Source organism: Neovison vison, chromosome 1 (genome assembly GCF_020171115.1).
Source record: "Neovison vison isolate M4711 chromosome 1, ASM_NN_V1, whole genome shotgun sequence".
NCBI classification, from domain to species: Eukaryota; Metazoa; Chordata; class Mammalia; order Carnivora; family Mustelidae; genus Neogale; species Neogale vison.
The window spans coordinates 167621913-167647795 of record NC_058091.1 but is presented as its reverse complement, the minus strand read 5'-3'; the positions used below and the strand labels follow the sequence as shown (position 1 = coordinate 167647795).

General features: G+C 50.0%; 1 protein-coding gene across 1 annotated transcript in view; it reads right to left on the bottom strand.

Annotated features, from left to right (window-relative positions):
• Positions 1 to 25883, bottom strand: part of ADAMTS2 (ADAM metallopeptidase with thrombospondin type 1 motif 2) — a 219276-nt gene that overhangs the window by 25814 nt on the left and 167579 nt on the right. The window contains exons 7-12 of the mRNA XM_044262614.1: positions 21096 to 21201; positions 20262 to 20405; positions 19692 to 19824; positions 18325 to 18438; positions 3949 to 4094; positions 175 to 350 (exon numbers count right to left, since the gene is read on the bottom strand). Coding sequence (XP_044118549.1) covers positions 175 to 350; positions 3949 to 4094; positions 18325 to 18438; positions 19692 to 19824; positions 20262 to 20405; positions 21096 to 21201 — 819 coding nt within the window. The remainder of the gene's footprint in view (positions 1 to 174; positions 351 to 3948; positions 4095 to 18324; positions 18439 to 19691; positions 19825 to 20261; positions 20406 to 21095; positions 21202 to 25883) is intronic.

Sequence of the window (25883 nt, the reverse complement as noted above, 5' to 3'; positions counted from 1 at the left end):
CAGACTGTAGCTCCTCTCCAGGATGGGGACCCTGTCTGCCCTGGCACCCATTCCCACGGTATGTTTAAAAATTCTAGGACTGGGCCCCCATGGGCTCTGCTGATAGCTGCAGCCTGTCCGCAACCTGGGGCACTGCCGCTGAGCACCTGCTCTACTCTGTCCCTGGGGGCTCACCATCCCGGTGCTCGTGGGGTAGCCAGTGGTGCTGGGCATCGCCGTGCTCGAAGTACAGGTCCCACTGTCGGCACTGCTCCTCACGGAAGTCAGCCAGGGCATCAGGGCAGTCCTGGGAGTTGCAGAGTTGGAAATCGTAGGCAAGGCCTGAACAGGTGCGGCCCCCGTTGGCTGGGCTGGAGGAGAAAGAGGAAGGCCTTGTAGCTCCGTGCCATCAGGAAGAGGCCAGCACATGGCGTGCCACTTGTCCTGAATTTCAGGTGTGGGAGGCAGCTGTGCAGAGTGAAGGGACCCAGCCCTACCCTGTCCTAGCTGCAGGGCCCAGGCAATCCCCCTCATCCATGAAGCATAAAGGGACTGGTAATCCCTCCCTCTGGGACCACCACAGGAAGGCAGCATCAGCTGGGCCCTCCGTGCACCCCCACCCCCAGCTCCCATCGCTGTGACTGAACCAACAGTGGGCTGTGGCTGCCTGTTACGGCTCTGCCCTTTCCTGGGACATGAACCCCAAGATGGAGGAGGTGAGGGAGTCTCCTCCACATCTGGGCTTAGGACTGTGCCTGACCCATGGTGGGAACTCAAAGAACAATTCCAAACCAGCAGAATACTGCTGCATAAGTTCCCGACAAGGGTCGGGAATGCAGCAGACACTGTTCTCTGGCTTCCCCCCACTTCAGGGACCCAGGGCTGAGTTTTCCTAATCCCCTCACTTCTCTGAGAACAGCACTCACCCACAAAGCACTAGCCCCATGGCAAAGGCCAGAAAAGGTGCCAGCCGTGGGACTGCACCCCAGGAGGAGCTGGGGACTTCAGCGTCGCCATCTGCCTGGCATGGCAGTGCGGAGCAGGACCTGAGGCCCCACCGGAGACTTGGGCAAGGGTCACCCTACCTACATAACAGGGTGGTCAATGTGGCTGTGCATGGCACAGCAGAGTGGACAAGGAATGAGGCTGGCGTCCTTGAGGCCCCTCCCCAGGGCCACGTTCTTGAGGGAAGGTGGTGGGGAAAAGTGATATAAGACATCTGTGGAGAAAGCAGCAGGAGACACCCAAGATGGGGTGGATGAAAAGAAGGAGCAGCTCTGAGATTTACACCACGGCCACTACCCATGGGGTCACTGACAAGGGCATCCCCTCGATAGGTGTAGGGAGGAGCAGGAAGGAGGTGTACTGGTTCCAATGGAGAGTCATGCAAACTCCAAACTAGAAAGTGAACTGGAGAATTCAGGGAAGGTGGGTGAGGAAGACCAAGTGCAGAGCCGGGGACTAGACCACCTGTGGTTCTGCGGTGACAGAGTGGGGAGCACCAAGGACACACGGGGAGCCCGGGCCAGCAAGCAGGGGAAGCTGGGAACTGCGCAGCATTGCCACGCTGGCTTCTGTGCTGCAGGGAAGGCTGCCGACAGACAAGCAGGGAGCTGCAGCTATAGTTGGGACAGTGCGCAGGCTCACAGTCACCCCCGTCACCCCCGGGGAGGTTGCACGAAAGGGGAGGCACTGGCTGCCTGAGCTGCTGACACAGAGGCTGCATGGAGCCCAGGAGCTCTGAAATGCTCTGGGCCCTGCAGCTGCCTGATGATGGTGGGAACAGTTGTCACTGCATCCTGACAGTGCTGTCTGACCGTCACTATTGCGGAGGGAGCGCTGGCACTGGGCCTGACGGCTGACACGAACAGATAGCTCCTGTCACATCTGCACTGGTCTCTTGCTGCCACCAAGGAGGCTGGGGCAGCCGGAGGAGTAGAAACTCCCTAGAGTACCAGGTTCAGAAGGACAGGAGAACATGAAACCCACCTCCCTAACCTTAAGACTGGCCTGGTGATGGGTCTTCTGGAGCCAAAGCACCCAGAGTCAGGCACTAGGCTTCAGGGCCTAGATGCTGGGACACTGGGCCAGATCTGCCCTCTCAGCTGTGCAGCTTGGACCTGAGTCACTCCATCAGCACATGAAGGGGCAGGAGAGACTCATCGTAGGTCCTGAGCCTTGCTGCATGCCAGGCACTGTGCTGTGGGTTGGGAACCCTGGTGGTCTTCACCCAGCACCCCAGAGCCTCTGGGGTCCTAACATTTCCTTTGTCATCCAGAGGCAGGCATAATAGCCTCAGGACTGCTTGAAAGGAGGAAGGTGGGGTACTTTGCACCTTACCAGGATAGGGCCTGGAGCCCTCGGGTAGGAATTGGTCAGAAGCAGGCAGAGAGTTCTCCAGGCACGAGCTGATGCCCCTGGGGTTTGGGCTTTCCTACTGCTGGACCCCAGGGCACATCCCTTCCAGACCAATGTGGACTCGACCTCTCTGCCCAGAGCCGAGAGTGCTGACCCCCTCTGGCTCCCTGGGGGCTGGTTTGGGGCCTGGCCAAGCAGGGTGTGGGAACTGCTACAGAGGTTGGAACCCAGCCTATCTGGAAGGGCCTGAGGGCCCGTGTACCTGAGGGCTTAAATTTTGGGGTCACGGGCTCCTTTGAGAAGTTGACATGAAACTAGAGCCCTGCTCTCCGAGAAAAACACACATGAACATAAAGTCATACCCAATCCTGCAAGGCTGTGGTAGGATCCAAGGCAGGGTGATGAACCTAGGACTCAGGCTTAGGTCTTAGGGCCCCAACCCAAATATCGAGGGGGTCCAGGTGGGTGGAGGAGGTGAATGGAGATGGCTGGGTCGGGCTGCCCCATGAAGGGGCTGGTCTGAGTCATTCATCGCCCATCAGCCTGTATTTGGGCCTGGTGTTGCAGGGATGCCCAATCTGGAAGCTGGAAATAAGATCCTCTCTCTCTCTCTCTCTCTTTTTTTGTAATGTGAAATTCCAGATATTTTTGTATTTTCCTGTAAACTAGGATCTTTAAAACACCAAACAAGCCAAAGAAAGACAAAGCCATATGTCTTCTGGCAGCTGTGGGGCCTCCCTAGAGTAGGTGGAAGACCAGAGTGAGTGGTCATCTGTGGGGGGTCCTGTTTACATGACTGTACATGCACCCACAATCAATCCATGAAGTAGGCTGCCTGAGGCCCGTGGGGCTCACTGAGGCCCCCACACTCTACTTTGCAGTCACAAAGCGCTGCAGGGGCCCAGGAGACACACACAGACCTGTGTGCCTTCTTTGTGCACTCTCCCTTTCCCCGGGCAGTGCACTGGGGGAGGCACAGTGCAGGACTGGCAGGGCCCAGACCTGGGAGATATTCACAGAGTGGGCTGCCATGGAGGGACATTAAAGGAACCTAAGGAGGACAACAGAGCACAGAATTTGGGGTTTTCATAGGAGGCAGGAGGAGGAGCACAGCTGGGGTGGGAGCCTGGCAGGCACGGGGGCACCCTCCCTAGGCAAGCCCTATCATACATGCCCAGGATGGTATGTTGGTGACCCTTCTTCTTGCCTGGCATCTGGGAGCCCACGAGAGCCCCCTGCCTTATCCCCATTGCTGCTACAACTTCTGTCTTCCATGTCCTTGACTAAGAAGGGCTGAATAAGTCAGTATCTAGAGCAGGGTATGGGCCAGGTTGTGGGGAATGGCCCCAGGCCAGCAGCCTAGGAGACAAAATTGCAGGCATCCAGGGCTGGCTCTGCCCCAGGCTGTGTGATCTGAGGCAAGACCCTCCCCTCTCTGAGTCTCTGCTTGCTCCCAGGGATGGTGATGAGAAGTCTGAGCTGCCTGCCTTCACACCCTCTCCAGAAGTGGTGGACAGCCATGGCGGCCTTGCAGGATAGGGCCAGCTGGCAAGGGGCCTCGGGGACCTCAGCTACCACACAGGAGGGTGGGAAACAGTGGGGTTGACTCACTGTGGGTTGTCACACTGGCGGGTCCTGAACTTCACGCCTGTGCCACAGGTGCGCGAGCAGGAGCCGAATGGACTCCAGGCACCCCAGTTGCCATCCCGTTTGAGGATGTCAGGGGTCAGCCAGATGCAGTGTCCTTTAAAGCAGTGCTGCAAGACAGAAGGTCACTCCTATGACCCATTGTTCCAGGGCCACTTGGATGCCCCATACTCTTCAGTCTGCTGTTCCCTTGATGTCTGCTTGGCCCTGGAGGCACTGGAAGAGCGGACCCCACACCCTCTAGAAGTTCAGAGCCCTGTCAGGAGCCCCCGCAAGATGCCGGCCTGCCCTGCTCCCCTCCCCCAACTGCCACCCCGGCCGCCCACAGTCCTCCATGTCTTGTCGAGTCCGCTCTGTCCTCTCAGCCCGAGCCTGTCCCACACCCCACACCATGTCTCTGGGTGAAGCCAAAGGCATGCCCACAGAGGGCAATTCACAAAGAAACCAGCAGGTCAGGCCAGTGACTCCAGAGATGTACAGAACATACCTGCTTATGTTTAAAGGACATACAATGGAAATGAAGGTCGGGTGACAAGCTGACACAGTAAACATTCATGAATGCAGTGAGCAGAACACCGGCACTCAGGGAACACAGACCTACAGCTCGAATATGGTCACACTGCTCCCTGGCCTCCCACAGGGAGGATGCTTACACTTAGGGCCACTTTAGGAAGATGATTACAACATGTAAAAATACTGCATCAGATCTAAAATGGAATACTGATACAGAACAAGAAAAGATATCACAAAAAGTTAAATATTTAACAATGGACCAATACGACACACAACCAAAAGCAGATAACAAGGATGTTTTTCAAATGAGCCGACTGCCACAACTTCTCCTGCAGTTCCAATGGCATACTACTTGTCCATCCCTTCTTCACCTGACCCCTGAGCCGCGGGTACGAGCACAGGAGGTGGACGGACTCCAGCTGCCCTGGCTGCTGTCTGGTTTCAGGATTTCATTTTGCAGGTCTGTCTTCCACACAGAAAATAGAAAAATAATGCCGCCATTTCTCAGCAAACTATCTCTGTAAGGACCGGTGGCTATTTTGACTACATGATCTCAGTTGTAACTCTCAGCTCCGCCCCCGGGCATGAGCTCAGCTATGGACAACACATCAGTGAATGGACAGGACTATGTCCCAATAAAACCTGATTTATGAAAACAGGCAGCAAGTGGAAACGTCTACAGGGGACCTATAAGGAGGTCAGTGAACTCCCTCTCCTCAGTAAGATAACTGTTTAACTGGTAAGCATTATTTTTAAAAATAACAACCACTTAAAGTATCTGGAAGTTGTCCTGAAGTCCATACAACAAAGGGAGAAACGTGTATTCAAGAACATCTATGAAATCTTGGTAAGAACAGTGGAAGTCTGTGGCATTTGGCCACAATTGCTACCCATACCTTCCCCAGCTCATGGGTCCAGAAGCTTTAAGGCCTAGAAGACGGAACTATCTATCCTTCCTGCTGCCAGTCTGGGGTTACGGTTTGACCCTGGGAAAGGCACGCCACCTGGCACCTCCCAGTACATAATTCTGTGTTGCAGAAAGTTAACTCCAGGAAGTACAGGCCAAGAGGACTGGGGCTCCCACTGCTGGGTGAAGACTCTATCCCAGAGATGTCAGGCCAAGAATATTGGACCCTGACAGCCCCTTTGCAGCTTGCTTCTAGGGCAGAGGCCTCATTCTAAAAAGAAAAAGCCAAGAAGAGTAGGGGCTACCATCCACATCCAGTGACACATTCGTAGGCCAAGCTGTCACTCTGGAAGAAGTGGGCCACTGTGCCCTTCATTCAAGTGCAGTGGTTTTCCCAGAGGGAGAAGCAGAATGGCCAGTTCCAAAGTTCTCCTTAAAAGGACCGACCTTATTTGGAGCAGAGCATGTGCAAGCTCATACCTACAGGCATTGTCTAAAACAACAGAAATTTTAGTAGTGAGCTGAGCAACTAAGAGGAGGCCGGAAGTTCCAAGATGCCAGCAACAGTGAGTAAAATGGCAAAACAACCAAAAGCGTAATAGAAAGAACCAAGGAAAGAGAGGTAAGGGCCCTCCTAGGGTCTGAGCAAGGCTCAAAGACTGGCAATATCCTGCTTCTGTGAAAGGCTCAGAATTTCAATGGGTCATACTGCAGACAGATTGTACATGAGAGCATGCTCAAAACCACATAGAAACCAGTTAGCTGCTAGTGAAAGCTAACTGGGTGACACCCGTAGAGACCGAACAGCCAGAGGCTTTCCAGGAAAATCAGAGAAGGAGACAGAGAGAATCTGGTGAATACCACTCTCCTGGGGTGGGAGTCGGGGGCTGTCTGGTCAGGGAGATGATGCACAGGCCCAAGGCTGTGGCTGCTGGGTTGGGGGCAGTATCAGTGGCTGCACACTGCAGGGCAAACAAAGTTTATGGAAACAGTACAGCCAAGTCGCTAGACAAATAAACAAGCAAACAACAGCACGGCAAAGGTCCTGGGCATCATCAACATCCAGAGTCTCTTCAATATATCATCTACAATGTCCAGTTCCACCAAAATTTCTGAGACATGAAAAGAAACAGGAGAGTGTGAGCCACACATGGGAAAGTAAGCAGGTGATAGAAACTACCTTTGAGGAGGTCCAGATGTTGGACTTGGCAGGCAGATTTCAAAACAGCTCCAAGAACAAAAGGGAACCATGTCTAAAAAACTGAAGGTGAGGAAGGGACAATGTCTCATCAAACAGAGAACATCAGGAAAGAGGCAGAAACTACTTCAAAAAATGTAAACAGAAATTCTGGAGTTGAGAGGTCAAAAACTGAAGTGGTAAATTCACCAAGGGCTCAGCAGTAGATCTGAGCTGACAGAAGACAGAGCCCATGAACGTGAATACCTATCAGTAGCAATTGTGCAATCTGAAGAGTGGGGAGAAAAAAGAACAAATAAAAATAAACAGACCTCTGAGAAACATGGTGGGGGGGTCACTGAGGTGTTAGAAGGAGAGGAGACAAAAAGGAGCAGAAAATATTCAGAGACACGATGGCTGAAAACTTCTAAAATTTGATGGGGTAAAAAAATTAACCTATACACCCAAGAAATTTAACAAACTCCTAGTAGAATAAATGCAAAGAGAGCTATACCCCAACACATGATATTCAAGTTGGTGAAAGACAAAGAAAATGCCAAAAGCAGCAAGAGGAAAATGGCTCATCATATATAAGGAAAGCCCAATAAAATCAAGAGCTGACGTTTACTCAGAAATAATGGAGGTCAAGGCAGTGGCATTAACCAAGGATAACCAATAAAACTATCACTCAACAATGAAGGTGAAATAAAAATATTCCCACACAAACAAAAACAGGAGAAATCATGGCTAGCAGACTGCCCTGTAGGAAAATACTAAAGGAAATTATTCAGGCTGAAAGCAAGTGATGCCAAAAAATAATTCAAATTCACATGAAAAAACAGAGTTCTGGAAATGGACAATTTTCTAGAAAAACACAGACTACCAAAACTGATTTAATAAGATACAGAAAACCGGAATAGACATATAATAAGTAAAGAGATTAAATGAGTGATTTAAAACTTCCCCCAAATAATAGCCCAATCCTAGATGGCTTTGATGGTGAATTCTACCAAATGTTTAAAGAAAAATTAACACCACTCCTTCATGAACTCTTCCAAGATAAAGAAGAAAAAAGAAATTCCCCAGTTTATTCTATGATATTAGCATTACCCTGACAGCAAAACCAGACAAAGGCACCACAAAAAAACCCTGTAGACCAATATCTTTTATGAAAACAGACACAAAAATCCTCAACAAAATCCTAGCAAACCAAATCTAACAGCATATTAAAAGTTTATACACCACAACCAAGTGAAGTTTATCCTAGGAGTACAGGGTTTAATAACTGAAAATCAATCAACATAATAAGCCATATTAACAGAATAAGGAATACACTGTATGACTGCCTCGAGACTCAAAAAAAGAAATCTGGCAATAGCCAACATACTTCCCTGAAAACACACACACACCCCTCAGACAAGGAACAGAAGAGAATTTCCTCAATCTAATAAAGAACATCGAGGAACTATCCACAGCTCACATCATGCTTAATGAAGAAGGAATGAATGATTTCCCCCTGTGATCAGGACCAAGACTTCTAGTTAACATTGTACTGGAAATTCTAGCCAGGACAAGGAGCCCAAGAAAAAGAAATAAAAGGCATCCAGATTAGCAAAGAATAAGTAAAACTATCTCTATTTGTAAATGACACAATCTCACACATAGAAACTTCTAAGAATCCACTAAAAAACTATTAGATCTAATAAAGATATTCAGTGAGATTTCAGGGCACAAGATCAGTACAGAAAAATCAATTGTATGTCTATGAACAGTTAATCCTGTGAATGAACTGGAAGTTGAAAATCTATCTACAATAGCACCAAAAGAAGTAGAAAACGCCTTAGTAATAAACTGAACAAAAGAAGTATAAAACCTGCACAATGAAAACTATAAAACACTGCTAAAATAAAGATCCAAATAGACAGAAAGACATCCCATGTTTATGGGTCAGACTGTTAATATGTCAATACTCTAGAATCAATGCAATCCTATCAAAATTCTTGCTGCAGTTTTGCAGAAATTGAAAAACTCCTCCTAAAATTGATATGGACATCCTCACCAATACTTGTCATTTCTTTTCTTTTGGGTTCTAGCCATTCTGACAGGTCAAAGGACAGGAAACACGCAAAATAATCTTGAAAAAGAATAAAGTGGGACAACTTGCATTTCCCTACTTCAAAGTTTAACATGAAACTATAGTAATCAAGAGAGTGTGGCTCTACCATTAGGATAGACAAACCTACTGAGGGCACAGAATGCAGAGTCCAGAAATGGACATTTAAAAGTGGTCGGTTGGTTTCCAACAAGGGTAACAAGATGATTCAACAGAAAGGGAACAGTCTCTTCACCAATGATGCTGAGATGACTGGATGTCCACATGCAGAAGGATGAAGTTGGACCCCTACCTCACACCTTTCATGAAAGTCAACTGAAAATGGATCACAAACCTAAAGGTAAGAGCTATCCTCAGAATGTAACACGGGAATAGATCTTCCTGACCTAATGGCAATGGTTTCTTAGATATAACACCAAAAGCACAGGCAAGAAAAGAAAAAAAAAAAGATAAATTGGATCTCACTAAAATTAAAACTTTTTGTGCATTAAATGTCAGTGTCATGAAATTGACAAGACTACTCACAAAACAGGGGGCGGGGGAAGTATATGTAAACCATGTATCTGATAACCCCGATAAGTGACTTGTATTCAGTATATATAAAGAACTCCCATAACTCAAAAATAAAAGATAGATAAGTCAATTAAAAAATTAACAGAGGATATAAATAGACACTGACCTCCCAAGACATATATATATGAGTCACCACTAAGCACACGGTGAACAGATGCTCAGCATCATAGGTCACTAGGGAATCACACATCAAAACCATGATGAGATGATACTTCACATTCCCAGGGATGGTTACAATAAAAACACAGATGATAACAAGCTTGGGTGTGGAAAAATCAGAACTGTCACATGGTGCTAGTTGGAATGTAAAAAAGGTGCAGCTGCTTTGGGAACCAGTCTGGCAGTTTCTCAAAATGTGCAACAGAGCTACCATAAGATTTAGCAATGCCACTCCTAGGTACATATCCAAGGAAAGTGACACATTCCGCCCATAACTTGCATGGGAATGTTCACAGCAGCATTTCAAATAATAGCTTTAAATTAGGAACAATTCAGATATCCATCAACTGATAAATGGATGGATAAAACAGCACATATCAACACAATGGATGAAAATTCAGGCACTAAAAGGAATGGAGTACTGACCCATGCTACAACACAGATGAATCTTGAAAACATTATGCTAATTAAGTAAAGCCAGACACAAAGGACACATGTTATTCAATTCCGTTGATAAGAAATGTCCAGAAGAGGAAAATCTACAGAGACAGAAACAGATTAGTGATTGCTCAGGACTGGGGGGGGGCTGAGGGGAGAGGATGAACCACAGAGATTGCTAATGGGGATGGCACTTCTTTTTGGAGTGACAACAATGTTCTAAAATTTGATAGTTGTGATAGTTGCATAACTCCGTGCATATCCATTTATTTATTTAATTTGAGAGAGAACATGCACAAGACGGGGTAGGATCAGAGGGAGAAGCAGACTCCCCACTGAGCAGACCCCAAGAGACTCTGGGATCATGACCTGAGCCGAAGGCAGTCACTTAACCAAATGAGGCACCCAGACGCTCCTCTGTGCATATTCTGAACGCTACCGAATTTTACACTTCAAAATGGGCAATTTCGTTTTATTTTTTTAGAAGTGATTTATTTATTTGAGAGAGAGAGAGAGAGAGAACAAGAGAGAGAGGGAGCGGCTGGCAGAGGGAGAAGCAGGATCCCCACCGAGTGAGGACCCTGACTTGGGACTCAATCCCAGGATCCTGAGATCGTGACCTGAGATGAAGTCAAATGCTTACCTGACTGAGCCACCCAGGCACCTATTCGTGGGCAATTTTGAATGTGAATTGCATCTTAATAAAACTGGTGTGTGTGTGGGGGGACCAGGTGGCAGATGGCATTGGTCTATGTGTGACAGCTTGCCAACTCTGGATCTAGCATGTTGAGGGACATATTCTCTTTTTAAAGTTATTGATAATTTAGAGAAGTTACTGGTGGTGTCATGGGAACATTTAGAGGAATCTAGAGACTCTGGTGCTCCAGACTCTGGATGTGGCTTTCAGGGCATTTGGAGTTTTCTGGGTCAGAGCCTGATTTTAAAGGTAGCACTCAGTAACTGTTGCTGTTGACTTTGTTACTGTCAACATTGTCAACATTTCATGTCAAGTCAGAAAGAAATTTATTTAAATGCTTCTCCCATGTGTTCATCAGATTTACTCCCCTTCATTAACTGGATTGTCAAATGTTTCAAGAACCTGTCGGTTACTTCCCTATGGTATTTATCTCTTCCATCTAATGACCGGCTGCTTTGGGTTTGATCTGAAACCTTTTCTTGTAACAATTAAATTTCTGACATCGGACTTACCTCTCCTGATTTCTTTACTCTCTTTCCCCTTTTGTTTTCTATTAATTTTTATCTGAATTTTTTAAATACATAAATTTGAAAATGATAGAAGAAAGTACTTTTGTCCACCTATCCAAATCAAAAGGCTGGCACTTCTCCCTTATTTTGTTGGAGCGTTCCAGAACAACTTTTCAAAACTGCAGGGCAACTGGCATATTCAGGCTTCATCAACATTTTGAATCAACTTTTTGCATCCCATTTGCACTCAGATTTCTTTCCTGGTCTTTGAGATTTTATTTTAGTACCCCTTACACTTTGTAATACATATGTTGTGAGGCGTGGACAGCTTTTCCACAAGCAGACCATCTGGTTACACTTAGCCTTTTTAAAGACACATCCAAGTCGGATCTGTGTTTCAGGGAGCCCATCTGCAAGACAGACCCCAAGCAAACATAAACTCTTGTCAATATGGAAGCCACCGTGACCTCAGGCCCAGCTGAGGCTCCTTCTGTCCAATGATCTGAGGAGGATGAGTCACATACACTGCACATGTTCCACAGAGACCCTGAGTGAATTGGCAACGTGATGGGAGGAGTGTCCCTGGATGTTACTCCTGTACCTCAACAGGTGCAGTAACTTAACTGTACGAGAAAGATTCTGAGGCCATGTAAATGAGCCAATAACCAGACCTTAAATGCAATTTCTCCTTAGCCAAAGCCACAAAGCACCCATTGCCACTTAAAAGCCAGGGACAGAAACATACTGCAGGGAAACGGAGAGGGAAAAAGAAAAGTGAACTTAATTGATTATGGTTAAAATATCTTACTTTTGCAAAATTTATGAAAACACATGACTATGTGAACACATGGCGAGGCCCCTCCTGGGGCCCAAGGGGGCCAGTGAAAGTGAGAGGCCCCGGAGCTTAGGCATCCTAAGTTTCATGGTAAATTCACCTCTGCTCCTCTCTCAAAACCTTCCCAGGCCACAGGATTCAGACCAGCTCTTCAGCCTGGCATCAAAGGCCCTGCATGACTGGCTCCTACTCACCCCTCTTCCTTTATATCCCGCGACCATGCTAGATGCCTGGAGCTGACTGCTCTCTGAGAAGACCACACTGTCTTTCCTCCAAGCCTCTGGGAATGCCTCTGCTCAGGAGGCCCATCACCACTCCAATTCCTTCGCCCACATCCCATGCAGCAGGCACCAGAAGAGATAACCCCTTCCAGGCTCATGCTCACACTTGAGTCCCTCTCCAGGTAATGCCCACAGCCAACGTGTGCTGCCTCATCCAGAGTCATGCCTCTTTTCTGGGACCAGCCACAGCCAACCCCTAGTTAAGCCAACTCTGAAGTTGTGCCAACCCAGAGCTTTGGGTGGGGTCTACTGAGCTCAATACTGTGGCAGTATTGCTGTTTGATGCCTCATTCTCCCCAGAGATGGTGATCCTGCCAGCGCTCCCCAGAAGATGGCTGTGGCTGTCATCTCCATGCCCAAGTCACTACCAGGCATCCCTCCTGGATCTCATCTCTCAGACGGGCCTTTCTCTGCCTCCACTACCTCTGGGCACATCTCTGTTTGGGAGGCTACCTCATCCCTTCTTCCCTTCCTTCCTCCCTCCCTCCCTCCCTTCCTAACACAGGCCTCTCACCCTCCCTAACCCACCAAAGGAGTCCCAAACCTGCCTTCACACCAGTGTGAGCCCTTGTGAGGTGTGACAGAGGCTGTCGCCCTCTGGATTCCCCTTCCTGGGCTCTGGGCAAGTGGTCAATGGCTCCACCGTCATAAAGCTGGCATAGCGTTGGACAGCCTGGGTCAGGCAGGCCTGGCTGCAGGCCACTGCTGATGCTGGTCATGTCCTTCTGGGCCATAGTTACCCCATCTCTCACCCCAAAGTGCCCCTCACTCAACCATGGAAGGGAAGGGAAGAGCCCACAGAAATGCTGGCTGTTGCACCCTAGCTGGTGGTGCATGTTGGGGGAGGGTGGCTGGCAGACAAGGAAGAGGGCCCAGGTAAGGAGATGCTGTGGAATGAATGTTTGTATCCTTCATATTCATATGTGAATTCCTGTGTGAGATTCATGTGCATATGTGAAAGCCTAAGGCACAATGTGATGATATTAGAAGGTGGCCGCCTTTGGGAGGTGACTGGGTCACAAGAGTAAAGCCCCTTCTAAGACTGGTGCCTTTATAAGAAGACATGAGAAAGAAGATTCTGCAACCTTCACTAGAAGCCAACCATGCTGGCACCCTGACCTCAAACTCCAGCCTCCAGAACTGTGAGAAATATGTACTGCTGTTTAAGCCCCCAGTCTATGGCATTTTTGTGGCAGCAGCCCGAGCTGACTTGGACACAGAGGGAGTGAGTGCTTCTGGCATCTCTGAAGGGTGGGACTGGGACCCAACCTCTAAGCCACTGATGGTGGAGGGAACCAAGGACCTGGAGGATGGAGGAAGCCAGAGAGTGGCCTCCTTGTCCCTGTTGGACAAATCGGTCCCAAGTCTGGAAAAAGGGAACTGGGCCCAGGACAACTCAGAACATCCCACAGGCCCGCGGTGTGAGGGACAACCTCCTCCACAGACTCAGCTGCAAACACACAGAGGCAATACTCATGCTTTGTAGAAAATATGAAGTAAGACAGAAAGGGAAAATTACCCTTCATTCCACAGCTCAGAAGCCATCCTTCCAATATTTTGGTTTATTTCCTCCTGGATGACTGTGAGCATTTAACATTACCCAAACAAACAATTTCATACTCTGATACTTCAGCACTATTATTTTAAACAAACATCTTTAACGTTCTTAAAATGCTCTATAAACATATGTTTAAATGCCTACAAATATTTCATGGAACGGAAAGAGAGGCTTGAACATTTAAAAGCACAAAATTTCTTGTCCTGAGTGCATTCTAAGCCCAGGATAAGCTGACGGGGCTGCCTCTTGGGCTAAGCACCATGGAGAGCGCTTGGCAGGGGCAGAAAATTCTGCCGGGTTGCTCTCAAAGCCTGCCAGGCAGGACTGCTCAGTTTCAAGGAAGTTCCTGTTTAAACAGTGTGTCCCAAGCAGGGACCACAGGCCAGAAGCCTGAGCTGTGAGGGCCAATGAGCTGGACATTTAGGTGACTTGCTGAAGGAGGAAAGATGGCTCAAGGTCCCACCTGAGGAAGGAGACCCAGGGCTCCAACTTCCAGGCCGAGATCCTGGGCTATCCCTGTCACTATGCCTGCCCGCCCCTTCTCAGTTCTTCAGGGAAACAGGAAGCTTGACACAGGAGCATCTCGGGGCCTTTCCACCGGGCCTGTGTCTCTGAAACAGAATTCATGAAAACTGGAGGTGGGTGTCACTTCCCCAAGACGCCGCATGCTAATGTGAGAGCACATGGAGGACTCTTTCCTGCCCACAGACACACTGAGGCAGAAGCCATCTTTGACCCCCCTCCTTGGGCCAGCATGTCACCCTCTGCCCTGACCCTGGCTCACTCAGGGATGGCAAGGTGAGCCCACCAGCCTGGCCTGCAGGGCAGAGGCACCTGGGAGCACCCTCTGTGCTAAGCCTGACCCTGCTCTAACCTATCCAGGGCATGCCTGTTGCCAGCACCCTGAACAGGTGGGACAGGAGCGGACTATCACCAGGGCCTCCTAGGGAGCCATGTGGAATCACCCAGTTTTTGTTTTCTGGATTTGGACCCTAAAGGACTACCCCTCCCATGATTAGCCAATTTCTAGAGACAGTAAACAACTCATGCAATTGTGTGACTTTTAAATGCAAACCAACCAACCCAGGGGTTACAATCCAAACACATCCTCTTGTCACCCCAGGGGCAGGTACCAGATGACTAAGGGCTTGAGCCCAGAGCCCAATGACATCATTCACACTGGCCAAACTGAAGCCTGCTTACCCTGCCTCACCCCTCCCTTTCTACAGAAACCACAGTTACCCCCCATCCTTCGCCTCCTGACCCACCCTGGTGCTTCCATGCACGGCTCCCTGCAATCCTTCCTTCTGGGATCTGTGAGATACAAACTCTTCCACTGGTAATCATCTTCCAGTCTATTGGCCTCACCGCGCCATTTCTACTAACATGCCATATTTTAAAACACCACCCTTCCCCATGTCATCTGCCCTCCCGGGCCTTCCTCACCAGGTTCCCGCTCTGTATGACCTTCCACCTGGACTGCTTGGCTCACTTTCCCCTACTGCTGGGCTTCAGTGGCGGTCGGTGACAGGGAAGCCTCTCTGAGCTTCCTGACGGGCCGCTCCTGGGCCCTGTTCTCACTACCTGTCGCGGCCACCTCTTACAGCTCATGGCCGACTCCCACGGATGGTGAGGTCTGAAGGAGGCAGAGGGGGCTGATACATGCAATGGATGTGAATGAACGAATGTATGTGGACCTGAGGTGACCAGGCAGCCAGATGCACAGGCCCACTGCCCGATGCGCAGGCCCCGCGGGGCCCTTTGCCCAAGGGCAACACGCTCACCTCTCCCCTCTTGGCCAAGCCCACCTCTTGACTCTGTGGGAGAGCTGTGCACCACTGGCTCTTGCTCCTTACCACCCTAATCCCCTCTGCTTCATCTCTCTGAGGCTGGGGGCCCTGAATCCCAAGAGTGCTGCCGACACCCACGACCACCTACCTGGCCCCCACAGTGTCCAAACCCAGGGCAGACTGTGAAGGAGCTGTGAAACCAAAAGTTGGAAGGTGGGTGGCTCTTTGTTATGCTCTCTCCAAGTCATCCCTGTGTGTGGAATATAGATCTAGATTGTTCTATCTCTGGGAAACGGTGGGTATGGCAACCTGAGTAAGCAGGGGCACACTCTGGCCGTGGAGGCCAAGGGGGAACAATGTGCTTGGGAGTTGCTGCAGAACAGTGTGCACAGTGAGGATCCCAGGCAGCCACACTGTGTCCCAAGGCTGAGCTCTGGCACCCCCTGCCCGGGGCTGGAGCCCCCAGAGGGATAGCTGAACTCTTCATTGCCCTCAACCCTGAGATGTCCTGCTATTTCTCCAACCCAGCCAACCTCCTCCTGCTCCCACCTCACTCCCCTCTCTCCCTGCTCCTGTGGCTTTTCTTGCAGGGAAGGGAAAGGTAAGGGAGGGCTGCCTTCCAAATACAAAACTGCACGTAGTAATGAGTAACATATTGAAAAATACAAACACACACAGGCAGAGGAGCCTGATAGGCCCCCCAGAAGGCACCCCTGCCTCTTCCTCTGCGCCTCCACCCACAGCCTCACACATCAAGAATTCCTGATCTGGGTCAGTTTGTGTCCTGTGCTCTGGTGAACCGAGGCAGGCTGAGCCCAGCCCCAGCTCTGCCCCCAACACACCCAGCACAGCTCCGTTTTTTTAAACAAATAAAATGTAATTGTCTGTACTGGGCTAAATGAACAAAGGATCCCACCACTAAAATGAATGAAGGGCAATGGCCAGGTCAGTGGTTTCTGTGAGGAGAAGCACTTTGGCCACCTCTGTGCATCTTCTTCACCAAACCCTCCCCTTGCCCCACAAGAGAAGGAGAGCCAAACGGCCAGAAGCGCAAGCATTCCCTGGCCCAGCTTCTCCCAGCGGCTGGGGCTTCTGTGGGGAAAAGCCAGCCCTGCAAACCTGGGCGGGTATGCCTGTGTAGGGCCGGCTCCCACTCCATCCATGTTTTCTCTGTGCAGGGTGGGATGGAAGAAAGCGAGGATGAGGGAAGGGTAGGAAGCCCTGCTGAGCTGGACTCAGCCCCCAGACCAGTGTTTACTGAGCTCATCACAGGGGTTGTGGCAAACGTGTCTAGGTCCCCACTCCCTCCACTGAGCTCCTGTGGGGAGGAGGGCTACATGGTCAGTTCTGGCTTTGTGAGGTCCCTGGCATATTATTAAAACAACATCCCACCTCCAACTTCTAACAGTTCATGGGGTGGGGGGCATAGCTCAATCACCTGGGCGCATCCTTAAAAATACCTGTTCCCAGATCTTCAAACAGAAATCTGTACACAAATGTGCATAGCAGCACTATTCACAATACTAAAAGGGGGGAAATAATCCAAATGTCCGACAGATGAGTGGGTAAACAAAGTATAGTCTAGTCCTGGAGCGGAGTGCTACAGTACGAATGAACCTTAAAAGCAGCCAGGTGAGATTCTGCTTCTATGGGATTCCAGAAATGGCAAATCCACAGGGATGGAAGGCAGACCAGCAGTTGCTGGGGGCTGGAGACAGGAGGGAAATGGGGAGTGACGGCTTAATGAGGTCTCCTTTTGGCGTGATGAAGTTCTGCAACTATATAGTAACAGCTGTAGGGCACCGCAAATGTACTAAAAAGCCACTTACTTGTATACCGTGGTTAAAACGGCATTTTGCCATAATTTATAAAACAAACAAACAAAAAAACAAAAACCAGCACAATCCCCGATCCTTACCTCAAACCAAAACCTGCAGAGGTGAGTCTGGGTATCTGTATCTTTAAGAAGGTGTACCAGGAACTAAAATTAGCCAGAATTTAAGACCTACATAGAAGCAGCTCAGGCGCAGGTGACTGGGGGCCTTTGCAGGCCTGATATTGGGGCCTGTGAGCTGGAGCAAACACCCCACTCCTCACCCTGCCAGGGGCACCGGGCTGCCTGTGACCTGGGCTTAGGCTGTTCGTGACCCGGGCTTAGGCTCATCGGCATAAGCCAGCCCACAGTGGGTGATTAGTTGATGAGCAGGCATGTGCTTTCATCTGAGCCTATGAGAATCAAGCCCAGAGTTTTGGCCAAAGGACACCATGAGAAAAGCCCATCTCCTCTCAAATCGCTGGACAGTGGGAAGTGGGCCTGGGGGGCTGGCAGGTGCTGGGAGCAGCCACAGAGCTGCCTCAAGGGACAAGTATGCTTTCTAGGGGGCACACATGGAGGCCCCAAGAATGGACAGGCTAAGCCTGATGCTGAGCCTCAGAACCCAGTGGGCAACAGCCCCTAGTGCTGGCCTTAAAGTGAGGTGACTCAGACACTCACAGTGTCCACTGGGGGACAGAAGGCTGCTCCTCAGAGGAGGGGATTCCCAAGTTGCAGGGGGAGGGCAGTGCTTGAAGCACAGACACATCAGGTCTTTGGAACATCAGGTTTGGTCCAATAGAGAACTAGTGCATTGGAAGTAGAGGGCACAGAAACTCTGGAGTGTTGTGTGAGGAGAGTTACTAGAAAGGAGGCAGGGGTCCCCTGAGAAGGCCTCAGCCTCCTCCCCACCCATGCAGCACTGCCCATCCCGAGATCTGTGCATATCACACTGCCTGCTCTCTGCTCCGACTCACCTTGCCGGGTGCACACATGGTCCCATCCAGGGGGGGCCCCTTCTTGGTCTTGCAAAAGTAGGGGTTGTCAGGGTGGCTACACCACAGCTGCTTGCAGGGGTCGAAGGTCCGGAACTGGAAGAGAGCACTGCAGCTCGCCCAGTTGCCTCCCACTGCAGGGGCCCCCCCGGGACCCACCCTTGTCCCCCAGGGTCCTCTTGGACACAGGCACAGCTTGGCTTCCCCACAAAGGCCTGTGTGGTGCCCTGATCCCCATGTGACTCTGAGGCTGTGAGGACCTCCAGAACGCAGTGGCTGTTCTCCCCACCTCAGCCTCCAGGCTTTGGCCTGCCTGGAGAGACAGCTGGGAGCCAGTGTACCTAGCAGGAAGACTGGGTGGGCATCCCTCTGGGCCAGGGGAGTGGCTGGGAGGGGGTGTCACTGCAGGGCCCCACGGGTACCTACTGTACCCCTGCTGAGGACTTTACCTCTTGAAGCCCTCCCCTCTGCCCTTCTTTTGCTTCAGCCTTGGCCTCTGCTCCCTGTACCCCACAGTCACCTCTACTCTGGCCTTTCTCCCTTCTGTTCCCATACCCTTTCCTCCAGGATGTCCCTGAGGGATCCAGCTGAAACTCGGACCTGGCCATGCCATTCCCCACTTGAAACATTTCTAGAGCTCCCTGTTGCAATGAGAATCAAGCCCACCAAGCTCTTTAGGCAGCCATGCAAGAGCTTAGACCACCTGCATTAGTGGTTGCTGGCTCTGTGGTCTTAGGCACGTTACTGAAGTGCTCAGTCCCCTCATCTCTAAAATGGGAATACTTCACTTCCTTCCTTCCTATGGCTGAGAGGAGCATTAGGTCAGATGCTAACGGACACTAATGCTCTGCATTGGACCACACTGCATTGGACAAGGTGGGACCCATCAGCAGATACAGTCCATTCTGATGAGTGGGGTTCCTGCTGCTGACTCTGCCCTGGCGCCAGACCCCAGTAACAACTGGTTGCTCCTCTGTCTGCTATGTGCCCACACCTCTAGGCCTCTGCACATGATTCCTGCCTTCTGGAATGTCCTCTCCTCCCACATAGCCTTTACGCCTCACTTCTTTCTCAGGGAAGCCCTCTGAATGCTGCAGGCAACACAGGGCCTCACCAGCTCCCCTACCCCCCATCCCTTGCAGATCCCCTGGCCAGTCACCAGGACCATGTCTGGCCTGGCCGGGTAGGCACTGGGGGCCGAGCAGGTGAGGTGCTGTGGGTGCAGAGGGAGAGGCTGCCGTTCTGGAAGCTAGCTCCGCCCTGCCCTCAGGAGCCACCCCAACACCAGTCACCTCGTAAGAAGCAAGCCCAGATGGGGCAGGAGCACCCGGGGGTGCTCGGACACTCACCGCCGTGCACATCATGTAGCCCAGGCCGAAGTCGAAGCGGCACTGTTCATTCATGGAGTAGTGCAGCCCTGGGAGCTGAGGCAGCGCCGGCCAATCATGGGCAAAGGGGTCATCCCGCAGGCAATCATAGGAGCTGTGAGGGGACACATGGCCACCACAAGCAGCCGTCAGCGGGGAGTGGCCAACTGTGAGGCAGCTGCAGCCCCTTCTGAAGCCATGGTGGGGGCCTGTCTGCACCTCCAGCCCTCAGCCGAACTGCCTCAGTGTCCCCGCTGTATCTCTTCTCCTTGATGTAAGTTCCCCGGGCATCCCATTAAAGGTACAGCTGGTGTGCCCACCTTCCATTCAAGGCTGTGGCCCCAGACAGTGGGACCTCCTCCACCATGCACGCACTGATCTGTGCTGCTCTCCCTTTCCCTCCCCTGCACCTCGGGCTGCAGGCTGAAGTCTGAGGCCTAGGGCTGGGCCCAGGCCCATGGCGGGGCTTGGGGCATCCATCCTCCTAGAGCTGAGCCCAGGGCTTCGGGTCATGCTGCTGGCACTGAGGGGTGGGGGGGTAGGGGTACTCACTGCAGGTAGCGGCTCAGCTCCTGCTGGCTGCAGCGGGACCAGTGGAAGCGGTGGAAGGCGGCCTGCACCAGGGGCGCCATGATGCTGCCCAGCCGCACCTCGTCGCCACAGCGGTTGCCCTGCCCGTCGTGCTCCATGCCCAGCCTGTGCAGGGAGGCAAGGCCACCTCATTGGACCCTCCCTGGGCTGCATTGACTGGGCAGCTGGGGGTGGGGTGCCCCACACCCTCCCAGCGGCTCCCCAGGGCTTTTGGTTGCCTGCCCCCAAGACAGGTTTTCCACCAGCTGGATTCTTAAAGTCAGGGGCACCTGGGAAACTGGGTCCAGAGGCTGCCCCTCGGCACCCTGCCTGCCAGGGGTCGCTGTTTCATGAGCAGGCAGCAGAGGCGGGGGCATCCGCAGCTGGAGCCTCCACATACTCAAGCAGTGTGGGCTGACATCTCTGCACGGACCCCGCAGCCCTGCCCTGAGAAGTTTCCCCAAATTCAGAGGGTGCCTGGGGGCTGCACACCTGGGAGGAGTTGTGGCTTCCCTGCCTCGGCTCTAATTCTGGGCAGGGCTCCCTCAGAGCCCCAGTTATTGGTGTGTAAAATGGGGTAAAGAAGCACCCTGCCCAGGGGCTTGCATGGCATGATGCCTGGAAGGCCCCTAGCACCCGCTTGGCCCTTTGATTTGTTCCTTCAGCAGAACGTAGGCCTCAGGCCTGGTCTGTGCCATGCTGGGGTTGGGACTTTACTCCCCAGGTGCTTTGCACACAGGGCATCCCCTGCCCCCACCCCAGGGCACAGAGGGTCCCGATTTTCCCCCACGCAACAAGGACAGCGAAGCCACTTACACGTGGCCGGTCTCATGGGCCACCACGAATGCTGAGGAGAAGCCATCCTCGTGGTTCAGAGTGCAGCTGCGGACAGGGTGGCACATCCCAGTGACAGGAGCATAGCCTGGGAGGAGACAAAGGGCGGCTCTAGCTCTGGGCCTGAATCAGAGGGGCTCTGGCCCTAATGGCCCCACCATCCCCAGAGCAAATGAGCCAAACCAACTGCACCCCGCTGGCACAGTTCAGGTGACATGCACTCCAGGCAGCCGGCCTCAGCCCTGCCCGTCTATGTCCACACTGCAGCTGGGGTCAGTTTCCCAGGTACAGGTCTTGGGTGCTAGAACTCCCTGTGCTAGAACTACCTTGGCAGCTTCTTGCCTGCTGTTCTCTTTCCTGCCCTCTCACATCTTCCAACCTTGTTGAGTGACCTTCTGGCCTCCCAGAAACATATGCCTTCCATACATCCTCCCACTGCTGTAGGAACACTGCTCTCTGAGCCCACTACCCCTCTGGAGGGTCGTCCCTGGGTTCCCTGTGGCTTCCCTGGGTCCTGTGAGACCACAGCTAGACCCATTTCCATAGCACACACAGGAAGGAGTGAGGGAAAACCCCTGAAGCTGCTCAAGAGCAGAGACCGAGAGCCAGCAGGTCACCGTGCCCTGCTGTCATGCAGCCAGGACCAGCTGAGAGGACAGAGGAGTAGACCAGCTGCAGACAAGGCCCTCCGAGCTCTGAGTCAGAGAACCTGCACTCTGGCTGAGGAAAGTATGAGCCATGTTCCTTCTGACGGGTTCCCCTCTTCCAGGAGTCTGTGGGGAAGGAGCCGGATGCATCAAGGTGCCCCCAGAGGTGGAGGGTGGGGAGCGGGACTGGGGAGGGCTGGCTGAGGTAGGCCACAACCCTCTGACAGATGCCCAAGGACTCGCCTGCCCTCAGCCAGACCAGCCTCATCCCCATTCATGTGGCTTAGAAAGAGCCACTGAATTCATAGGTAATAGTGAGGGGACCAAGGAGAGGACTGAGGACTGAGCTAGAACAGCCCAAGCAGTCGTGGAGAAGGCCTACAGGTGGTCGGCCTATGGAACAGGTGAATCCCTTGGGTGAGCTGAATCTGATCTGAAGGTGGATTATTCTTCAGATATCTCCAGGGAAGCCTTAGAGGACAGCATTCCCATGGGTGATGGGGGATGGGGGGGTGCAGGGGGGCATGATCCTGAGGATCATGCACCTACCACTGGGGAAAACCACAGAATGGGGGCCTAGCCACTTGCCCCTGGACAAGACAGAGAAGTGTGTACAGAGCTGTGTATGCAGAGTGCATGCTGAGACACGACCTAGAGGCCCACCAAGCAAGGAGCCTCCGCCCTTGGAACTCTGACCTAGCCTCACTTCTCACAGACCCCACGGGGAGATCCCAAGGCAATTTGTTAAAGAGTCGAGAAGAAAGGAAGGAGGGCCTGGTGACCCAGGGTGTGCTGCTGGCGTTATTCTTGTCTGTAAAAGCACCGTAATGGAACCACTGTCCTTTCCCCTTGTCATAAACAGGAAAATCTGTACCTTAAAATACTTTTTGCTCTGCAGATTTTAAGATGATTACTCTGGAATCAGTGTCCCAGAGCCAAACTTTGAGATCTTCTCTTTGTTATACGCAAAGCCTGCATGTGCTTATTCACACTACTGAGCATATTACATGGATCTTTATGATCTGAAGGTTTGCAAAAATGTCTTTATGTTTTTCTTCATACCTTTCCTGCTTATTTTATTTTGCTATTGCTCCTTTTTTTTTCTGGAAATCTTACTAGAAAGATATCATACCTCTTGGGTTGAGCCTCTTTGTCTTCGTTCTATTTTAATCTTTTCGGATGCCCTTGACTTTTTTTTTTTTTAAAGATTATTTATTTATTTATTTATTTAGAGAGCATGCACAAGCCAGGGAGGAGCAAAAGGAGAGGGAGAGAGTCTCAAGCAGACTCCGTGCTGAACGTAGTGCTTGATCTCACAACCCTGAGATCAGGACTTGAGTTGAAATCAAGAGTTGGACACTTAACCAACTGAGCCACCCAGGCGCCCCTGCCCTTGACTTTTTATTTCAGCTTCTGAATTTTCAACTTTACCCACTATATCTTTAGTTTCATAAAAATTATTTGCTGCTCTCTAATTCTTCCTAGCAACCTGTGCTGGGTTTATGGAATATATATTCTCAACTATTCTGGGAACTATTACTTTTTTAAAAAAAATTCTTCCTCGGATTCCAAATTATCTCTCTCTCCTCCAGAGTCAGTTCTCCAATTCTGTTTTGCATCTTGGTTGACTTTTTCAAGGTGTAAGTTTAAATAAATTAAAAAAAAAAAGGTCTGGCCATCCTTAGGTGTGCTTTCACGTTTTGAAACAGAGGAGGAACTCACCTGCTATAGAGGTTATGATGGTTTCTCTCCCTGTGGAACAGTTTTGCTCCCCTTAGAGCTCTCACCTGGACAAAAGTGCTGACAGAGTGCACTATTTGTCACTGGGCTTCCTTCTGTGACAGGGAACTAGCAGCCCCTCTGAATGAAGAGGCACCAACACCAACCAGGAATCTTACTCTGAGCTCGGTGGGATCTGGAGTCCCACTCCATGTTCCCACCTGAATCCTATTCTGGCACCAATCTGTGTGGCAAAAGGGGCAGCTGTAGTGCTGGAGAGATGTTTTGTTAACAAACTCGTCTGGGCTCTGGTCAGGGTCACTTGGGAAGTCTCCCTAGTTACACGGATATGAGCAAGTGGGCAGCAGAAAGAAGCTAAAGGCCAAAAGAGTGGAGAAAGATGCAGTGCAGGAAGTATCAAAATTCATGGAGGGAAGTGGTGGATTTAATGAGCATGTACATTATATAAGTATACTTATTTTTAAAAAAAGGATCACCAAAATGATCAACCAGAAACTAATAAATATGACTATCTATAGAAAATGGGAATGGGGTAAAATGGGTCCACTCTTCTGAATGTATATTTTATATGGCTTTTCAAAGTTCTTCTTTTGAAGCGTGATATACATCCATAAAAATGCACAAGTCCTAGGATACAATAAATGAACCATCACAAAAGGATCACACCTGTGTGACTGTATCAGCACTGCAGAAGCCCCTTCTTGTCTCCAACCACGACATCCTCTCTCAAAATAGGCGAAAATATTTGGTAAGAGGTTAATATCCAAAACACATAAGGAACTCCAACAACTCAATACCAAAAACAACCAGCCCAAAATAAAAATGGGTAGAAGACCTTAATAGACTTTCTTTCAAAGAAGACATCCAGATGGCCAAGAGGTAGAGGAAAAGATGTTCAACATCACTCACCATCAGGGAAATGAAAGTCAAAAACACAATGAGGTATCACTTCACACATGTTAGAATGGCTAGTATCAAAAAGACTAAGAGATCACAAGTGTTAGTGCAGATGTGGAGAAAATGGAACCCTTGCGCATTGTTGGTGGAAAACAGTATGGAGCTTCCTTGAAAAATTTATCTACGATCCAGCAATTTTCCTTCAGGGTATTTATCTGAAGAAAACACCAACACTAACTCGAAAAGCTATCTACAGCCCCCACGTTCACTGCAGCACTATTTACAATAGCCAAGACATGGAAACAACATAAGCGTCCATCAGTGGATGAATGGATAAAGAAGATGTGGAGTATACACACACTGGAATATCATTCAGCCATAAAAAGGAAATTCTGCCATTCACAGCAACACAGATAGACCCTGAGGGCATTATGCTAATCAAAATAAGTCAGGCAGAGAACAACAAACATGCTGTGATCTCACTTATATGTGGAATCCAAAATATAAATCAATCAATCAATAAAAGCCAAACTCATAGATACAGAGGCAGTGGGTAGGGGATGAAGGGGGTCAAAAGGTACAAACCTCTGGTTATAACATCTGAGGATGCAATATACAGCATGGAAACAATAGCTCATAATACTGTATTGTGTATTTGAAAGTTGCTAGGAGAGTAGGTCTTAAAAGTTCTCATCACAAGAAAGAATCTTATAACAATGTGTGGTGATGGATATTAACTAGGACTACTGTGATCATTTCACAATATATACATTGATCCAATCATTATGTTGTACATCCTAAACTAATATAATGACATGTCAATTATATCTCAATTAAAAAATTAAATTAAAAAAAGAAGGGGTATCAAGCTTCACTTCTTCCCCCCAGTTTGGGTATTTGCTGGACCTGACACCATTTGTTGAAAAGACCATCTTTCCCTGCCACTTCACAATAAATCAAGTATCCATCCACAGGTGAGTTCAAGTCTGGACTCTGTGTTCTGTCCTCATGATTCATTTGCCAAACCTTGCATCAAAATACACTCTTCAACTACTGTATTTTGGGGAGCAATGAATACTTTGCTCATCTTCTCCAATCGTTCATGACTGCTCTTGGTCCACTGCATTGCTAGAAGAACATTAGAATCAACTTGTCAATATCTCCAACTATTATGCTGGATCTGAGCTTGCTCTGGAGTGCACTTGCATTCTCTTACAGGTTGGTTTGGAGAAAATTGATTTTTTTTTTACAATAGCGAGTCTCCCTATCCATTAGCATGGCATGCCCCTTCCTTGATGTCATCTTTTATAATGTCTGTACATGTGTTTTACAGCTTTGGGGTCTAGATCTTGGACATCTTTTGTTAAATTTATTCCTAGGTGTTTGTAATTTTTATTCTTTTATTATTCTAAGTGGTGGTCATTTTCAAATTTTAATTTTTTGCTGTTAGAACACAAATTCAAATGATTTTTATATATTGACGTTA